Source organism: Lineus longissimus, chromosome 4 (genome assembly GCF_910592395.1).
Source record: "Lineus longissimus chromosome 4, tnLinLong1.2, whole genome shotgun sequence".
NCBI lineage: Eukaryota > Metazoa > Nemertea > Pilidiophora > Heteronemertea > Lineidae > Lineus > Lineus longissimus.
Window position 1 is genome coordinate 12704784 of NC_088311.1, and position 19338 is coordinate 12724121.

Here is a 19338-nt window from a genome sequence, read left to right on the forward strand (position 1 = left end):
TGCATCATGTCTGAGTCGTGAATTGACCGCCCCTCCCCCCTCCCAAAATAACTTGTATTGTAATTAATCTCTCTTTTCAATATTTTATTTTCAGATCAATCTTCTGTGGAATTTGAAGCAGTTGAAAACTTATCAACCTCAAATGACGTGTACATGAAGGAAAATTCATCTGTATTTGAATGAAATGGCCAGGGCCATTGTGCTCACCTCATGTGGAGGAAAGATGGATAAAGAGCATGGTATTGTGTCATGTAGTGTTAGGTTTGATGTAGGTCCAAGCAATTACAATTTCCCCAAAATGGCCAATTTACAGTACATTCGACCTCTGTGACCTTGAAAAGTAGGTCAAACCAAAGAAGTCCCGGGTGACACATTGAATGGTTGTTAGAATTAGATGTACCTATGATATAAAATCGGGCAAGTCATTACTAGGAATAATGGCATTTTGAAGAATTTAGGATTTGGCTCCCTCCCTGGAGGCCAAACGGCAAATCAGATCGCACCAAACTTCGGTACCTGAGATCACCTGACCAAGTGGTACATGTGTCCTTAATTTGTGATCAATAGTCATTGCAGTTAAGAAACGTGCCATAGTTACGGCCTGATGGCGAATTTACGCCATTTGACCTCTGTGACCTTGACAAGAAGGTCAAATTAAAAAACCTGTGCGACATATACTGTATGGTGGTTAGATGTACCCATGATATCAAATTGGTGGCAATCGGGCAAGAAGTTAAGGAATAATCACATTTTTAAGGTTTTTGGATTTTGCCCCCTGGTGGTCAAGTGGTGAATCATATTGGACCAAACTTCGGTCCCTGAGATCACCTGACTAAGGGGTAAATGTGTACCAAATTTGGTATCAATAGTCATTGCAGTTTAGAAACGTGCCATCGTTACATCCTAACGGCCAATTTACACCATTTGACCTCTGTGACCTTGAAAAGGAGGTCAAATCAAAAACCCGGAGGATATATGATGCACCTTTGCTAGAAGTACCTACCATATTTTTTTCAAAATTTCCCGACTACTATTAAGGGAGATATTGCATATTTTCACTTTTAACGTTTGGCCCCCTGGTGGCCAAACCATGAAACGAATCGGACCGAAACTTGGTCTCCAAGGTGTCATTACATAAGGGTACATGTGTACCAAGTTTCAACTCAATAGCTCTAACAGTTACGAAACGTGCCCTGCTAACGGACGACGGACGACGACGGACGACGACGACGACGACGACGACGACGACGACGACGACGACGGACGACGGACGCCACGGTATGGGATAAGCTCACCTCTGCTAAGAGGTGAGCTAAAAAGGTCTGTATCTCTCTATTTTAGGCCTATTAGACTTAAGTTCAATGCGCCAGCCTACAATGTATTCAATTGCCTGAAAGCTGACATGCATGCATAAAAACCGCAAGTGGCAAATTTTGAAAACACTTTCACAAGGTAGTCTTCAAATTTTGTTTGTAGACCCCTACATGAAATATTAGGCGGCTCTTCAGTAGTTGTTGAAAAAAAAGAAGTCGATTTGGCTGTGGCGTACTTTTCATGGTCACAGACTGACAGAGTTCACCGCAAGTTACAGGTTTTGTCATTATTTGTCCTATAGTCCCTAAAATCTGTATGTAGACATCTTATTAATATTAGGTATCTGTACATGTTGATTTAATAAGGTCAGTGTGGCCTGCTTTTCATTGTCAGAGCGGTCAAATGACATAAATGGCCTTTTAGTGTTGGGCATGTTAAATGATAATAATATTAATAATAATAATGTGAGGGCTTATAGTGCCTTTTTGCATTTAAGCGTCAAGTCACTTCACATGTAATGTGAGGGCCATTTCATTTCATTTTTTCTAAAGAACTTCACGTTACATTTAAAATTTTACAGCAAAACAGGACCTTGAAGATCTTTTGGCTGAAATTGGTGTGGATGAGGAAGAAAGTCCTGCTCCATCTAAGCATTTTCTCTCTCATTCCGAGAGGAAAAAGAGGACCGAGGAAGATTGGACGGAAATGCGGCCACTGTTACTGTCTGAGATCTTTTCAAGGACCGGATCTTTGCATGTTCAGCCCTGCCAGTGCTGTGAAGGTGAAGAGGTTGGAAAGGCTGTGATTGGGTAACTATGTTTTTGAAGCTATTGTAGGTATTGGTATTGTGCTTTGGTACAAAGAGAGGTAATAAGCTACATGTAGGCCCTACTGTCAGTACATGTATGTATGTTAGGTTTAGTCATCAATAAGATATAAATTTCTCTTATTTCAGGTGCAATGAGTGCAATACATCTTTCTGTCAGAACTGTGACATCAAGCTTCATGAGCAGATGAGGTTCTCCTGGCACAATCGTAGGCGGTATGACCAGGGATATCCTCAGCCGATAGAACCCTGTTCTATTTTGGAGTTAATGCCATCTGGTGAATACAGTCTGGTAGAAATTCAAGGTAAATGTTGTTTAACGCCTATGACATGACATTAATTTTGTTTAGCATATGTCATGAATTGACTGTCCCTATGACATGAAAGCTTTCGTCATCATGGTGTGTTAGCTTGTGTCATCACGTTTAATACAGTAGGCCTACATGTCTTAATTTATAATCCATAGCAAAAGCCATTTGAGTGTGGCGAAGATTAATAATAAACAGTGATTGAGCAAGTTCTGATATTGGATGTTGTATGATCTTTGAGGAGTATTATACTTCAGATATACAGCAGAAAGTTCATGAAAATGAGTTTTTCTTCTTCTCAATCAAAGTGGGGGAACAGAGCCTTAAAATCTTGCCAAATAATGGTTATTTTTTATTGATTTAATAACTTAATATCCGTCCCTCATAATTTCAGAGCGTTATATTGAAATGGAAATTCCTAGACAATGTGACCGCTGCCAAAGTGATACCATGACGGTTATTCCTTATGTACCATGTGCCTATATCACTATGAAAGGTAATGCTCAGTTAATATTACTATCGTGTCAAAGATAAGTTTAATACAGGTTGCGGTAAAAGGTTTGATATCAAATTTAATATTTCATCTATATGTTTTCAACATGCTCAATACAAGTTGGTGATTTTACCCTTACTCTTTTTATTGTTTTGTTTAGGGCGAGTCAACATGTTTGTCCCAAAGTTTATGTGTAGTAGATGTCTCACCCATGAAACAGTGACTTTCCAGGATATTATTCGAAATGGCTTTATGCCTGGTTCCTGCCAGGTTTCTTCAGGTACGTGTAGGGGCCTAATGGCACAGTGGCATTGTGGACAATTTGGTTGTGGCGGTGAACGCTGTTTGCTTTTAAAGTCTGTGTTTGTATTGTGGATAGCGTAGATTGGTAGTGAGTGGTTGACTCGTGTCAATATATATACCCACAAGCATGCGAGTCTAACCTTGTGTAACCCCGACACAGAGTCTATAGTTGTAAATAGAGTGATGGTATCATCTTACTTTACAAATGTTAGTTTTATTGTAAAAAATATTGTCGGCTGCAGGTTTTTCCTTTGCCTGAGCACTCATGACATTATAGGGAATCCAGTCATTGCTATTTTCTATGTCTTCCAGGAATGTATATCTTCCACCCGGAAGTTCTCCAGACCTACTACTTCTTGAAAATGGAAAGTCCGCTGTTGTCCAGACGATCATTTGTTTCAAGTTTAGATCAGCTATCTTTACTGAACGGATGTGTAAGTCTTTCAAAAACAATTCAGCAGTTGTACTTCGTATCTATTAATGTCTATGAAATACCCCCCCCCCCTTTTTAACCGATAAAACGGCACAGGAAATGGCTAAAACATTGTACTAGGTTGACATCAGAACCCAGAAGGATACAAGTTCCTTCTCAAGTAAAATACAAGTATGATTTCCTTAATTATCATGGTAATCTCTCATTCAAATATTTAATTTCTTCCTAGAATGGTTCTTGGTTCTTCCACCCCTCCACCCCCTGTACGCATTTTGTACACATTTCATAGACACCCCCTCCCCCCCTCAGTCTTGCATCTAGCAAAGAAGAGATAGTAAGAGTTTCACATAAAACAATACAGGGGAGGATGGTTTCAGTACCCTGAAATACAATTAATGAATTTTGAGCCAGAAGACATGCATTTCGTATGCCCATTTCCAGAAGTTCCAGCTGGTAGGTCTCGGCCTCTGACAGCTGGTCCTGGTTTGATAATCAACTTTGTTATTTTTGTAGCATAAGTCAAAACTTTATTTTACAGAAAAGTTCTGTCTCGCCGCATTCATTCAAGGCAGCTTACAATGAATGGCTCTATTGTCAACATGCTGTTCAACAATTCACCGGCGATGACCCGATGAAATGCCCTGGATGTCATCTTCACACCCACTCGGTCCACCTTGATGGAAACAAGAAATTGTATCGATTCAGAGGTCACAATCAGTAAGTTGATCTAGACAGACACTGTCGTTACTGTTGATTGCAGCATGAATTTTCATTTGAATAAGTTAGTGAAAGGTGGAGATGCAAAAGAAAGGTGAATATTTGGTTTTGACTGTAAACCAGGAAATTTTCGCGGCGTTAAATTTTTTGCGAATGCCAAATGATGATGGATACATTCGCGCCATTTTTTTTTCGCGAGTCAGGGCAGTTATTAAAAATATATATAATTGCCTATTTCACTGATTTTGGATTAGTGCTGTCCTATCAGCTTTGGAGTGCACATGGGTCTCCCACAAGCTAATGGCAAAAACAATTCAAGAGTTGTTAAATTTGTGTTTGTATGCAGTTATGATGTGCTAATTGATTAGTGCATGTACATGTATATATATATATATATATATATATGTATCTAAAGAGCAAGAGATATCCGCAACAGAAGATTATCGCCAATGCGAATGCGAATGTCGCAAAACTATCCTGCACGTGAAATTTTCCTCCTTTACAGTACCTACATTGTAATATCAATACAATTCTATCATGTTTTAGGACCTTAAATGAAAATCATTTTGGAGATGTCTTCATCGCCAATGATGATGATGTGGATGTATTTGTGAAGAAAGTACAGAGCACAACAGCGCAGGTACTGTTGGCTTGTTAAGCAGCATCCAAATTGACTCCCTCGGCAATCCATGGCGATCCTTTTACTACTCTCTTCATGTACTGCCACACTTCGTTTTGCCGATTTGCCAATCAGAGCCCTAGCATCTGATAGTGAATGGTCCTTAGTACTATGAAAAAAGGTCCAGGTCAAATTTTCATTTCATCTTAAATATATATATTTTTCTTACAGTTGGTGGTGGCATCATGTGGGGAAACCCACTGGAAAGCTGCTCGATCATCGAGCAAGCGACAAAAATCGCTGCTCGAAACAGGTCTTGAAGTTGGATGCTGCCGCCATGGTGTCCTCCTGAAAGCGGCGAGATATTTGCATATCCCCTGTATCTTCACTTGAAGTTACACTCAAGTACAGAACTTGAGTTTTTGTGCCAAGACGTGATATGCAAATACTGGCCGTGGATGAAAAACATCATTGCCAACTTTCCGGAGGAGTCTGCCCTGCAGAGTTTGTTGGCGACGAAACCCTTCCTGAGTGTTTTTCATGCGAAGGCTCATGATTGGACCTGCCAGGTATTATAATCTCAAATGTATCTACGTTTATATAAAATGTTGACAAGTTATATTGTGCTTTTTTTGGCTATGCTGGGTGCAATCTCAACGTTGTCGACATTCTAATTCTAAAAGTGATCACTGATGAGGGCAGTTGTTCGTATAATGTTACCATTATTACTTTAAAAAATGATATACTATGATTGCAGGTTTTAGCCGGTTGCGGGTCGCCTCTACAAAAGACCTGTTTACCTGTAATATTAATAAGCCTATGTATGTGCAGTTACATGCCTACATGTGGCACCAGCTAAAACCCAATGCTCAATGCATGTACTGTGCCCAAAAACACATCTTATAATCTACATCTGCTATTTAAGGTTGTTTGGGGAGGAAGATGGCAAGATGGCTCTGCATCTCAGGCTGGGGAGGAAATGGAGCAAGCCAACAGCTACTTGTCTCGTGCAGCCCTTACTACAAAAACAATGGACAAGGCAGGTGAGTATTAGATAAGATCCCATTCCTATTCCTATAAATATTTAGTTAAGAGCTTGTTTTGAGGTGAACCTAAATAATTTTTTATCTGCTTCAGGTAGGGAGGAGCAGCTTACAGCTCATGCTCTCTAATGGAATCGAAAGAAGATCGCATCATTCCACAGGTTTCTCTGCCTCCGTTATAAGAAGGTATGTACAAGCAAATTGCCAACTTGACTGTTGCTTATTATAATATGATTTTGAAGTTCCGAATACCAGTGTTAATGTGATTGCTAATATGACTGTATCCAAAATACTCACAGGCAGCGTAAATTTGGTTGGACAAAATTCTTGGATCTTCTCACTAGAGGAGTTCAGTCTATTTCACTCTACCAAGGATGGGCATTTATATTTATATTGCATTTCTAGCTAGGTGTTCCTTTCGTCCTATAGTATATGTATGGGCAGTGAAGCAAAACTTGTAGAATTACGCTCATTTTATTTCCGACATGTATTTTCAGAGCCATAAGAAAATTCAAGAGTTCGAGGAGGCATTAGTTAAGACCCTTGCTAAGGAGGGTGTTGAGGGTGATGTGAATTTCAAAAGTTGGAAGTTGGAAGTCCAGGAGTTTGCTGAAGGTTCGTCCATATTTACTGTATTTTACACCTATTACTTAAGGTGATAGCTGATATTATCTTTACCTTCCCCTTCTCCTTCCATTACTTGGACGCAGTCATTTTTGACCATTATGCCAAAGGAGGGCAGAATCCACTCAAGCTCCTCCCTGGAATCGAACCCGTGCCATGTTGCGCATGCTAGCCAGCAGTGTTAACCATTCGGCTATGAAACTCCTACCATGGCGAATCGGTGTCTTCATATTTACACCCTTGTTTGATTGATATTCAAAACCTATTCAACTTAGTTTTTATCAATTCATTCATTGTTTTTGATTGCAGAAGTCAAAAAGAAGAAGAGGAAGAAGCCTATCGATTCAAGTGTTGAGTAAGTTTCGCATAGCCCTCTTCGGCCCACAAAGGTCGCCTGAGGCTAAATGTGACCGCACAAGTCGAATATGGTATCAAGTCGTATTGGAAAGCATTGAGAAAAAGCAATATAATTAATAATAAAGAAATGTGTTAAAATGCCGTTAACTTTGTAACCAAATACGATACTAAGGAATGTAAAGAGGCGTCTAACTGAAGTTGGCAAAAACAAATTAACACCCGATTCGACGTGCAGGGTTATGAAAAGTACCGAAAAAATATATTGGGAATCCAGTTGAGCGCAAACTTGAATGCAAAAAAACATTATTTTTTGGCGCTAAAACAATCCAATCATCATGATTTTACCGAACTAGTACAAAAAAACCACTTTTTTTAGATTAAGTAAAAGGCAAAAAAATATTGGGACGGAGACAAATACCAGGGCTAAAAAAATTAATTTGTAATGGCCTCCTTATGCCTATCACATTTTCCCTCAAATTGGTATTTCAGCGAAACCATATTGGAGTCACTTCAGCATGAGCTTGAAGTTCTCTGCAGCAGTGTCAGAGATTTGAAAAATGATATCCGAAAAAGTGGTGGTACGTCAATTGTTGATGTTTAAGCAATCAGGCATGTAGCCTCTAGAATGGCAATCTTTACAGGACACTATGGTAGCGAATGGCAATATGCAATAATACATATGATATTACTTTTCATATCATTCTACAGATTCTGGACGACAGAGAACACATCTTCGTAGTCGCCTTGAAAAGGAACGGAAGAAGATGTGTTTAGTTGTAGATGACTATAACGCCATAGCTACACACACGGTTAAAGCTGATGAAATCACCAGTGAGGATTATATATTTCCATGGAATAGTAGTAGAGGTGAGATATTTGCATAATTGTTCAAATAAATTTTGTTCACAACAAAAACTTTCTTTTTCTAATTTATCTAACTGACGAAGATAAAGTTAGTTAAAACTAAAACACCAGCATCAGTGACAAAAATAGTTTTGGACAGCTTGGCCCTGGTCAAATGTAACACAATCGTTTTCTATTTTTAAGATATTGCCAAGAAGAGGAAAATAGTCGACCTTGTAGAGCATATTGCAAGGCATAAAGAGGAATGTCCGATTCTTCTCAGGGAAATGCAATCGGGGGTACTGTTCTATCGCCAAAAGGTGCGCCTTCTCATGGAAAGACTGTCTAAAAACAGCAACTGTGAGTACATACATGTATACAAAAAATTTAAAGATATTGGAAATCTACCTTGAAAATTACAGGTAAAGCTTTTGTACGGGCTACCCCCAACTGGCTAAAACCCATAGGCACAGTTAAATTGACGATACGTCGAGTAAGTAAAATAAAAAAGAAGCTGGCAGTATAATTAGCTTTCATCCACCAGGTGTCCTATTAATGTTGACTGAAACGCAACGAAGTCTTGGCATTGCTTTGAATAAATAACATGCTAGTTTATATTTATGTATTTATGATCTTATTTCAGCTAATGGTGAGGAGGACGATGACCCAATTAAAGTTGGTAAACGAATGCTTCTCTTGGAGGCCAAAGTTAATGCAGAGGTCCTGCTGCATGACTCAATTAAGGCCTTCAAGAATGTTCTCAACAGGAGTGATATTGAAATGGTTCAAGATTTTGAGGCAGAGGAGGAAGATGATAGGGAATATGAAGATAATGATGAAGAAGATGAAGAGGAAGATGAAGAGGAAGAGGAAGAGGATGAGCTCTGTGGCTCACCTTAGGGGTGCCTGTTTCATTGTAATTAATTGTTGTGTAGTTGTTAAATTGGATGTATACTACTATAGAAAGCTCTGCATGTTGACAGAATATTAGGCTGATGTTGGGTTTTATTCAAGGTCACAGAGGTCAACTCTAAAGTCTCACTGAATAGTTAAGTAGCACATTTTGTTTGTCATTATGTGACCCTCAGGCGAAACCAGAATAACGGCACTCTGAGATAGACTGGTTGTTCATTTTACTCTTGTCTACCTTTTTGGACATGCAAGCACAAATTTCTACTATTTTTGTCTGGTATCACTTTGAGTTATCTTCTGCAAGACTGTTGCCGGGTTTTGTCAAAGAGGGTCACATTAAGGTCTTTAAATTTGGTATGTACATGACTGTATTGTAGAGGTTTGTTCCGACAATGAACGACTCGAGATGAGATCAATTCATGACATAATGATGTGATATAAGCTTCCGGAATCCTGGGCGTTCATAATTATCATCTTATGTCACTGTATGTAATCAATCGGAATGGCGTTTTCTTTAACTCGTTTTGGGGTAGGTTCGAGTCCCGGCTAAACAAAGACAATATTTATTCTCTATTAACAATTCCGTCTCGTAGATTAGTTGGATTCTGGCATGGCAACACCTTGTGACATCATCTTTTAAGAATATTGAAGCTTGCACTTCAGCTAAGTTTTTTTAGATTGATATACACATGTATACAGTTAACCCTTTCCCTGCCAGGTAATTTTTAGAAATTTTAGCCTCAGCTACCCAACTTGGTGCAGAGATGCTATTTTGGCCAAGCAAAATGTGTAAGTTTGGTTGCAGAAATGGGCCTTTGGCAGCGAGAAGGTTGACTGATCAATATATTATATTGGTCTGCGTGAGATGATTATCAGAAATAAACTTAAAATTTTCAATTATTTGTTCGTTCAGTTTTTTTGTTCCAGCCTCCCATTTCTATAACACAAAGGGTGTACAATTGTCCCTGATTGTGAAGCAGGAGTCCAACAAGTAGAGAGAATTGAGTACAGGTACCGCACCAAGAAGTGAATGTCCCAGCTGAGACAAAGAAATCCCTGATAGTGATGGAGGATGAAACAATACTCTTCAAATGAGACAAAAAATACCATAATTGTCATGCAAGGGTCAAATTAGATGGCTATTGGCCCATAATACCGGTGATCTTGTCAAATGAGACAAAAAATACCGTAATTGTCATTCAGGGGTCAAATAAGATGGCTATTGGCCCATAATACAGGTGATCTTGTCAAATGAGACAAAAAATACCATAATTGTCATGCAAGGGTCAAATAAGATGGCTATTGGCCCATAATACAGGTGATCTTGTCAAATGAGACAAAAAATACCATAATTGTCATGCAAGGGTCAAATAAGTAGGCTATTGGCCCATAATACAGGTGATCTTGTCAAATGAGACAAAAAATACCATAATTGTCATGCAAGGGTCAAATAAGATGGCTATTGGCCCATAATACAGGTGATCTTGTCAAATGAGACAAAAAATACCATAATTGTCATGCAAGGGTCAAATAAGTAGGCTATTGGCCCATAATACAGGTGATCTTGTCAAATGAGACAAAAAATACCATAATTGTCATGCAAGGGTCAAATAAGATGGCTATTGGCCCATAATACAGGTGATCTTGTCAAATGAGACAAAAAATACCATAATTGTCATGCAAGGGTCAAATAAGATGGCTATTGGCCCATAATACAGGTGATCTTGTCAAATGAGACAAAAAATACCATAATTGTCATGCAAGGGTCAAATAAGTAGGCTATTGGCCCATAATACAGGTGATCTTGTCAAATGAGACAAAAAATACCTTAATTGTCATTCAGGGGTCAAATAAGATGGCTATTGGCCCACTAATTAATACAAAAAGGGGGTCAAAAATTGAAAATAAGTGATAAACTGTCTTTCACTCCAAAGGCAATAAAAACATGAAGACGTACTTGATTTCAATTTAAAGCTATTATATATGTATTATACATGTAGTATTAGCAATACCCTACAAATAGCGACCGATTAATTCTGTTTTTTGAGCCAAAAACTAAAAACCAATATCAGGTTAAAACACCGTTACCAGAGAGTTAACTTCCTGGATGAAGACAATTACGGCAACTGTCCACGGCAACTATGGAATCGGTCTAAGTTTATATTATTTAAAAAAAACAAAGGCACATGCAGGGCAGAGACCTGTATTCATCCGCGACCGGAAGTGTGGCATAGAGCTTATCAAAATGTCAAGTTGTGGTAAATACATGGCTGGGATGGACCAAAGTGGAATTAATTCTCAATCTGTGGTTGATTCTTAATCTACAGAGTCAGGCCATCACAGAAATATGCTTTTTGATAATATATTTAAGAAAATGTGGTCTCACTGGTCAGTTTAGAACTTGTACTTTGACAGGGCCATATCAATGCGCCAGTGACGTTTTGATGGATATTGTGTACGGAAATCTTTTTTTCTCAGGCAATCGGTATTGGAATTTTTTAAAACTTTATTATGCTATTGGCAAAGGGTTCTTCTTGACACATATAAAATTTTGTGCAGATTGATTGGTCCAATGAGTACTTTTTTTACCAAAACCTATGCACAACAATGTACACGTAATGTACACATGTTTTAATAGAGGACTCTGGCCTGCATGCATTCGCCGTTTACCAAAATCCAAAATTTTTTTAGTCGTTGTCCTCGTTCATCTAAGCATCTGCTTGTTCTCTTTATAAAAGTACGGGTGTATACAGATTCAGGCTTAAGATGTCCCGGAAAGGATATGTGACTCTGGTAATTAATTTGTTTTTTTTTCATATATAGGCTAGGCCTACATACATGATAAACCTCATGACCTATTCGCAATCAGCCCAAATAACATGGCCGACAATGCATTCAATGTACACTGAATGCTTGGCCTGGGCTTGTTGGTTGGGCTCTAAGGATCTATATCGAATTGGTCTATGTTGTAGGCTAGGCAGTATAGCCTATAGCATTGTATTTAATTGTATAGGCTTGTAGGCATGTGATGTCTGTAGGCTAGGATATTAGGCATTCCAGACTAAATTTGACAATTTGAGAGAATACACCTCTCGTGTCGGAATGACAAGAAATTGGTTCCCAATTTAAGCAACACACTCTCTCCTATAAGCGATGTCAACAGGTTTTTTTCAAATTGATTACTTTTGCAGGAAAGAGGTCCAAAAAAAGAGGGTGAATGTAGGGTAGAAGGCTGTCCCCAATATGGTCGCTTGCTGAAGAACTTGGACCAGCATTTGAAGAGGACACATCTCCAACTCTCCCGCAATGCCCATGACGCCCTCTCAGAATGTGTCATTGCTAAGATGAAGCTTAGTAAAACTATGAAAAATCGACAGATAGAGGTGTGCCTTGTTGATGGGTGCAAGGTAAGATCATTGGCATGGTGGGTTAGTGGTTAGGGTTCTACTCTGGACAGATCAGTAGTGTTTTTGTGTCATTGGGCAAGATACTTTACCTTACTAGCATAACTTGCCTCTCTTTACCCAGGAGGAATTGGGCAGGCCTACCTAGCTCAAAAGCTGGCGGAGAAGGCAGAATGTAAATGCTGGTCCTGAGCACTGAATACGCATGCAGCTTGGACATTAGACATTTCCCAGGAAGTTTAGCTTGAATCAGAATAAAGGGGTCCATAGCTAGGGGACGAATTTAGAATGAGAATGTTGTGCAAACCAGATGACTATGAGGATTTGTAGGAACTCACATTTATCTTTTTTCATTTATCTGAGTGGATGTCTGAGTGAGCGCTGGTTAGCTGCTGCTCCTTGGTCTCTTGATAATTTGTGTTTTTTCATCTGGATTGACAGTTTTTAAAGATCTGTTTCTTGGACTAACTGTTTTGTGAATAGACAGTGATTCTAGAGATGTCATTCTTGTTGAGAGGAATAACTCTGGCTTTGTGTTACTGTGTTTGTAAATTCTTGGCCCAAGCAGGGCGGGGACAGTGGCCATATTGCAGTGTGTCTAGCATTATGCATGAACATATACATACAAGTACATACTCAGCCAAACAGCTTCTAGACATGAGGAAATTGAGTACTCGTACTGTGCAATGTGAACAAGCGTCAGTTTCATTATTAAAGGACCTTTCCTTGTTCAGGAGAAACTCAACAAGGCGGAACTGTCGTGGGGGCACTCGGATTGTAAGGAAGATTCCTGTGGTGTGTGGTGGCAGTGCACGTCTGTCTATCAGAAATCGACACCCCGATCTGTTTCTACCGTCTTGGTTAAATTCCACGCTTGACCCCACTGCTCGGGACAGGAACTTAACGTCAGTGACCTTAGATGCAGGCCATGTTCCTAAATCAGATAGCAAGAACTCCATCGCAAAGTGCTTGATGGTAAATGCGCAGTCCGCTCGAAATAAGACCACTGAGATACTTGAACTTATTAACGAGAATCAGCTTGATATTCTCTTTATTACCGAGACATGGATTGTGGCAAACCAAACAGACGACCCCATCCTTGCTGCTTTAACACCACCAGGTTACATCTTTCTCAACTTCCCGCGATCAACAGCTGGCGGGGGCTTGGGAATTATCCACCGTCAGAACATAAGCGTAAAATCTGCGAAAGTTGGGCAGTATCAGACCCTGGAATTGATAGAGCTGTCAATTTCCAATAAAACCAAGGTTTTGTTGGTCTATCGCCCTCCTCCGAGCAAAAAGAACAAGCTCAATTTTGGTGGGTTCATGCGGGAAATGGCTGAGTTACTTGACTCGTATGCAACTGAGACCGCCCCTCTAACCATAATGGGGGACATCAACGTTAAAGTGAATCGAAAGGATGATCCAGAAGCCATCAAGTATCTCCACCTGTTGGCTACGCATGGGCTCATCCAAATCATCGACAAACCGACCCACCGATCAGGCAACACCCTAGACCATATCATCATCCGGTCGTCAGCTGTTCTTGTACCAACCTTCACAGTGGAACCGCTAAAAGCCATATCCGACCACTTTCCAATTTTCTTTGAACTCTGCGGTGTCTATAAGGACTGTCCCAGTAACCAGGTAGAAAAGAAAGTACGGAAGCTCAGAAAAATCGACACAGTGACTTTTGCCATGGACATTTGTGAACGGTTGAATAGCCTAAACGGTGAAGAAAATTCTGTGTTGGCCTACAATGATGCCATGTCTTCTTTGCTTGACAAGCATGCTCCGGTGACCACTGTACGTATCAAGGGTACCTCTCGTAAGTCATGGTACAATGATGATATACATGCTGCTCGTAAGACACGGCGTCACCTTGAGCGCCAGTACAAAAAGTCAGGTCTGGAGGTACATCGCCAAATGTTTGCTGAGCAGAGCAAGATAGTGGTGTCATTGATAAATAGGGCAAAGACTGGCTATCTGCATGAGAGACTTGCAGCATGTAACACTCGTGACATGTTTAAAGAGGTAAATGGGCTCCTTTCCGCTGATCAAGGGGGGAAACTTCCCGACTCTGATGACAAACAGGAGTTGGCAAATAAGTTTGCTCATTTCTTTCATGAGAAGATCGAGACCATTCGTGCTGGCTTTGTTAATGAATGTACTAGCCCGACTGTCCCACCTTTGGAAGATCGTTGTCTGACCAGTTTCAGGCCTGTGTCCTCTGATCAACTGCGAAAGGTGATCAAAGAGAGTCCTCCCAAATCATGCGGTTTGGACCCTTTGCCTACTTGGCTACTCAGGGATGATGTTGTGCTGGATGCAATTTTGCCACTGTTGGTTCGTTGTGTAAATGAATCGATTGGGACCGGTCAGGTACAGGACTGCTTAAAGAATGCCTTTGTGACACCACTGCTAAAGAAGTCAGGTTTGGATTGCAATATCCTCAAAAACTATCGCCCTGTGTCCAATCTTCCTTTTCTATCAAAAGTCATTGAAAAGGTGGTGGCGAAGCAGCTCGTGTTGCATATGAAGGTGCATGGCCTGTATGATCCGTTACAATCTGCTTATAGAGTTGGACACAGCACGGAGACGGCATTACTGCGTATCAAGGCAGACATCGATGTGGCTCTTGACAGGGGGCAGGGTGTGATTTTGATCCTCCTTGATATGTCTGCTGCTTTTGATACTATCAGCCATAAGCTTCTGATCTCACAACTTGAGGACAAGCTTGGTATCAGGGGGACAGCCTTGGAGTGGTTTAAATCCTACCTCAGCTCGAGAACTCAGTCGGTGCTCGTTCAAGGGCAAAAGTCTGACAAAATGCCTCTCCTCTCTGGGGTGCCACAGGGCTCCGTGCTTGGCCCTATACTCTTCTCTATATACATCAAACCCCTTGCGGCAATCATTGAAAATCATGACATGTGTCGTCATGGCTTCGCGGACGACATACAATTATATGATACGTTCGATGTCACACCAGAAGGGCTCCGCCTTGCCATTAAAAAGGCTGAATCATGTGTAGCAGATGTTCGGGAGTGGCTTGGCCCCAATCACTTGAAGGGCAATGATGATAAAACTGAATTCCTCATCATTGCGTCGAAGAGAAAGCTGTCAAGACTTGAGCCACTTCCTTCAATCCAGATCGGATCATCCTCTGTTACTCCCTCATCTCAGGTTCGAAATCTTGGTGCTGTTTTTGATGCAAACATGTCTATGTCACAACAGGTGTCCCAAGTGGTGAGGGGGGTTTACTATCAGATCCATAGAATAGCAAAGATCAGACGATACCTGGACAATACCACCTGTGCCAGAGTAATAAATGCGCTAATAACATCTCGCCTGGATTTCCAAAACGGTCTTTTGCTCGGATTACCGGGCTGTGAAATCCAGCGCCTTCAAAAAGCACAAAATGCTAGTGCTCGCCTCTTAACCAGGTCCAAAAAGAGAGAGCACATAACCCCTATTTTAAAATCTCTTCATTGGTTGCCGGTGACATCACGTATCGACTACAAAGTTCTTCTCACAACCCACAAGGTCATCCATCATGAGGAGAGCCCACAGTATATGAAGGAACTTCTCAGTCTCCGTGCGCCCGGCCGCAGACTTCGGTCCTCGGATGACCCTTGGCTCCTTGCCATCCCACGTTCAAATGGGGTCTTCGGGGATCGATCTCTGTGTGTCCGGGCCGCGGGGCTGTGGAACGCCCTTCCAACCTGGTTACGTGATGTCACTGTGCTAAACACTTTTAAGAGTAAACTCAAAACTCATCTTTTTATCCTAACATATTCAGAGTAGGCCATACATGTTTTAAATATTGATATTTTCCGGATGTTTTTAAACTGTTTTTTATCCTCATGAAATCACCACTTTTAATGTACTCATTTAATATTATGTACAGTGCTTAGAAAATGTATGCACCATTATTTTAGCACTTTAAATCAAATCAATTATTATTATTATTATTATTATCTAAGGTGAAAGGCGTCATGACAAGAACATTGACAAGGCATTTGAGAACTAAGCACCACATCAGCAGGAAGGAATACCTGGATTTTATTGATTTCAAGGACAATAGGTAACTAGTAGTTGAGGACATGATTATATAGCACAGACCCTTCCCAACAAATTATAGGACTATCCCAATTTGTCTATCCCAATTTGTCTCAGTGTTGGCAAACTATTCCATATTATCCGCTGGTCTTGAATTGCTATATCTAAATCTGCAATGTTTGTAGTTTGAAGTTCAGTAGGCCTTAATATAGATTACGCACTCAAAACAATCTGCTTTACCTCAACCTATCGGCAAATATTCTCGAATTTCAGGATGCAGAAAATGCTTAAAGATATTAAAGACTCGCAGTATCAACCAAGTACAGACGTTGAATGTGAAGAGTCGGACTCATGGGAAAGTAAGTACAGTGTTACAGCCATAGATATGCAATGAAAGTTACTAACATCTTCATGATGTAGTACATTGTGTCAGCCTCTAAACAATTTTTATCAAAGTAAAGAAATTCCAATAAATTTAATATGATAAGGGAAATCACTAATGGTGTAATAAGATGACTAATTGAGCAATAACATCAGCTATGTCCCTATTATTTTGTATCGAAAAAAAGAAATTATGGACTCAATGAGCTACCTGGATGGTGGGGCTAATACCTATTTTTTTTGACAGTGGGTATCATGACTTTAGTAGAATAGGCCACTTCAGACCAGCCAGTGCTTGTTCACAGAGAGCCACAACAACAGTAATAACCAAACAAACAAAAGACCATGTGGTATGCAACCATGTTCGTTTGATCTATTATTTTGTCTATGTATGTATATGCGACTCTATAAAACATTGCAATCAAATATTTTTACAGTTATGTCTGGAGTATCTGGTATCTATCCAGCAACTAATGAAACAGAGGAGCAAGATGAAGGCAAGTACATTTCATTGATTGATGACTCCTCTCCTTGGCCAAACGACCAGAGTCACTAGACTACATGTGTTTTTAAAACACAATTATTTTAGACACAGAAGTAGTAGCACTCTAAAATCATAAAGTCCTGAGGGAGTAATAATAAACCCTTGATGAGTGATTCCTCTAAATGGAAGAGTGCTTGCCGAAGACAAACTCAACATTTCATTATAAATAATTTTTGTTTTAGGCAGCTTGTCACATACAAGAGAATGGGTGGCAAAGAGGAGAGAGGATTACGTCACGGACACAGAGATGCCGAAGGACATGTGTCCTTTCGTAAGATTGACGCCTGCATCAACTCCGAAGATTCTGCGAGTGCGGTTGGATGCAGAGGAAATCTTTTTTTTAACGAAGGAGAAGTGCTATATCAGAGAGAAGTGTCAAGTGGTCAAGGAATTCAAGATAGAATACCGGTTGTCAGTGGTAACCGAGGATATTGAAGTGTTTTTTGATTGCTTTAAAGCGTCAACAATGATTTGGATTTCCAAAAAGGGAATGGACAAAAGTCTGCGTTTTCATTGCAAGGCCTGTCTCTCTTGGCATCAGGTGAAGGTGTTGAGTGAAACAAATCTTATCAAATACAATTATGTCTCTTAATTCAGAATAGTGCAACACAAAAAAGGATGACACGACCAGCCAAAGGCTCTACATTGGTTTTGTTCACTTCCATTCCTAACTTTCTAAACCTTTTTTCCTTCCTGCCTCAGCTTTGTAGAGCATGTTTATTACAACATGTGTCAAAAACAATATCTGTTTTTGCATGTGTAGATTTGTTTCAATCAACACCTTCATCTGATGCAATGAAAACGCGGACTTTTGTCCACACATCAATATCCTCGGTTACAACCGGTATTCTATCTTGAATTCCTGGACAACTTGACACTTCTCCCTTTTGTCCATTCACTTTTTGGCTCACCGTCACCGTTTTGTCATTATTTGTTGTACTGTCTTTAAATTTGGTATATAGACACCTCTTAGGCAGCTCTACATGTTGACAAAAAATCAGGTCGATGTGGCGTACTTTTCAAGGTAGAGGTCAAGCTCTGAAATTTCACCGAAAAGATGCGCGTTTTGTCATTATTTGTCCTATAGTCTTTAAATGCGATATGTAGACACCTATTAGGTATCTTCACATGTTCATCATAAATTAGGTCAGTGTGACCTACTTTTCAAGGTCAGAATGGTCAAATGAAATAAATTGCCTGTTCTTGTTGGGCTGTAAACATGGTAAACTAAGTATGTTCCTATATGTATACGGTGAGCACAATGGCCCTTGGTCGTTTCATTTTATGAATTTGCCAGTATGTCATGAGTTAAGAGGGCAAAATCAGAGATAGTAGACAGTCAATATTTTTTACGAACACAAAAATATGACAACGCAGTCATTTTGAATTTTGGGTTTCTCACTCATAAATTTCACTCATTTTTATGGCTGATTATCAGCTTGGGTTCAATTATCAAGGTTTCACCTTTTGGTATTGGGATCAATCTGGGGTTGTCACTTTATACAGTCATGTTAGTTAAGAGAAAACAAGAATTTCAAGGCAGTTTCTTCTAGCCAAATTCGATGTGAGTGAAAAATGTTTTGACAGCCAGGAAATTTCAATCTAACCCTTGAAGGGAATCAGTGGAGTAATGGTTAGAGCGCCGGCCTCATAACCGAAAGGTCGTGGGTTCGACTCCGGGTAGAACCGCAATACTGATTCAGTGTCCCTGGGCAAGACACTTAACCCTGCATTTGCTTCTCTCCACCCAGGTGTATAAATGGGTAGTCCATTAGAACCAAAACTTATACAAAACTTATTCAGTTGTCCGACGTTGTACAACTTGAAATTCGCAAATCATTGTACATTATAAAAGAGTTATCAGCATTAGGTCTTAGCCCTCTGATGGACAAGAGATCAGATTTCATCAATAAGCAATATTAGTGTTAAACTTTTTAGTTAACATTTGTTTGTGTATTTTGGTTGCCATATTGGCAAAACTTTCATGGTAAACTGCACCATATTTGGTATGTAAATATACATGTACATGGATAGTTTCGCCTTCTAGAGCAATAAATACTTTCTTATATTACTACTTACATTAAGTTTCATTTTCTATATGTCAGGATGAGTAACCGGAAGTTGAGGAGGAATACCCAGTAGAATTACCCGCTCTGAT

General features: G+C 39.9%; 2 protein-coding genes across 2 annotated transcripts; both read left to right on the plus strand.

Annotated features, from left to right (window-relative positions):
• Positions 1 to 5395: 5395 nt before the first annotated feature.
• LOC135487272 (ATP-dependent RNA helicase ddx54-like) lies at positions 5396 to 9044 on the plus strand. Its single transcript, XM_064770806.1, has 8 exons — positions 5396 to 5582; positions 5939 to 6056; positions 6151 to 6242; positions 6554 to 6671; positions 6990 to 7035; positions 7746 to 7904; positions 8085 to 8240; positions 8524 to 9044. The coding sequence occupies exons 6-8, from the start codon at positions 7802 to 7804 to the stop codon at positions 8778 to 8780; spliced, it is 516 nt and encodes a 171-aa protein (XP_064626876.1). The 5' UTR covers positions 5396 to 5582; positions 5939 to 6056; positions 6151 to 6242; positions 6554 to 6671; positions 6990 to 7035; positions 7746 to 7801; the 3' UTR covers positions 8781 to 9044.
• A 2406-nt stretch (positions 9045 to 11450) lies between these two features.
• On the plus strand, positions 11451 to 19241 carry LOC135486340 (uncharacterized). The gene is made up of 6 exons (XM_064769055.1): positions 11451 to 11585; positions 11984 to 12199; positions 16180 to 16280; positions 16529 to 16614; positions 17074 to 17137; positions 17367 to 19241. Exons 1-6 carry the CDS (start codon positions 11559 to 11561, stop codon positions 17770 to 17772), a joined length of 900 nt encoding a protein of 299 aa, XP_064625125.1. The 5' UTR covers positions 11451 to 11558; the 3' UTR covers positions 17773 to 19241.
• The last annotated feature ends 97 nt before the right edge of the window (positions 19242 to 19338 follow it).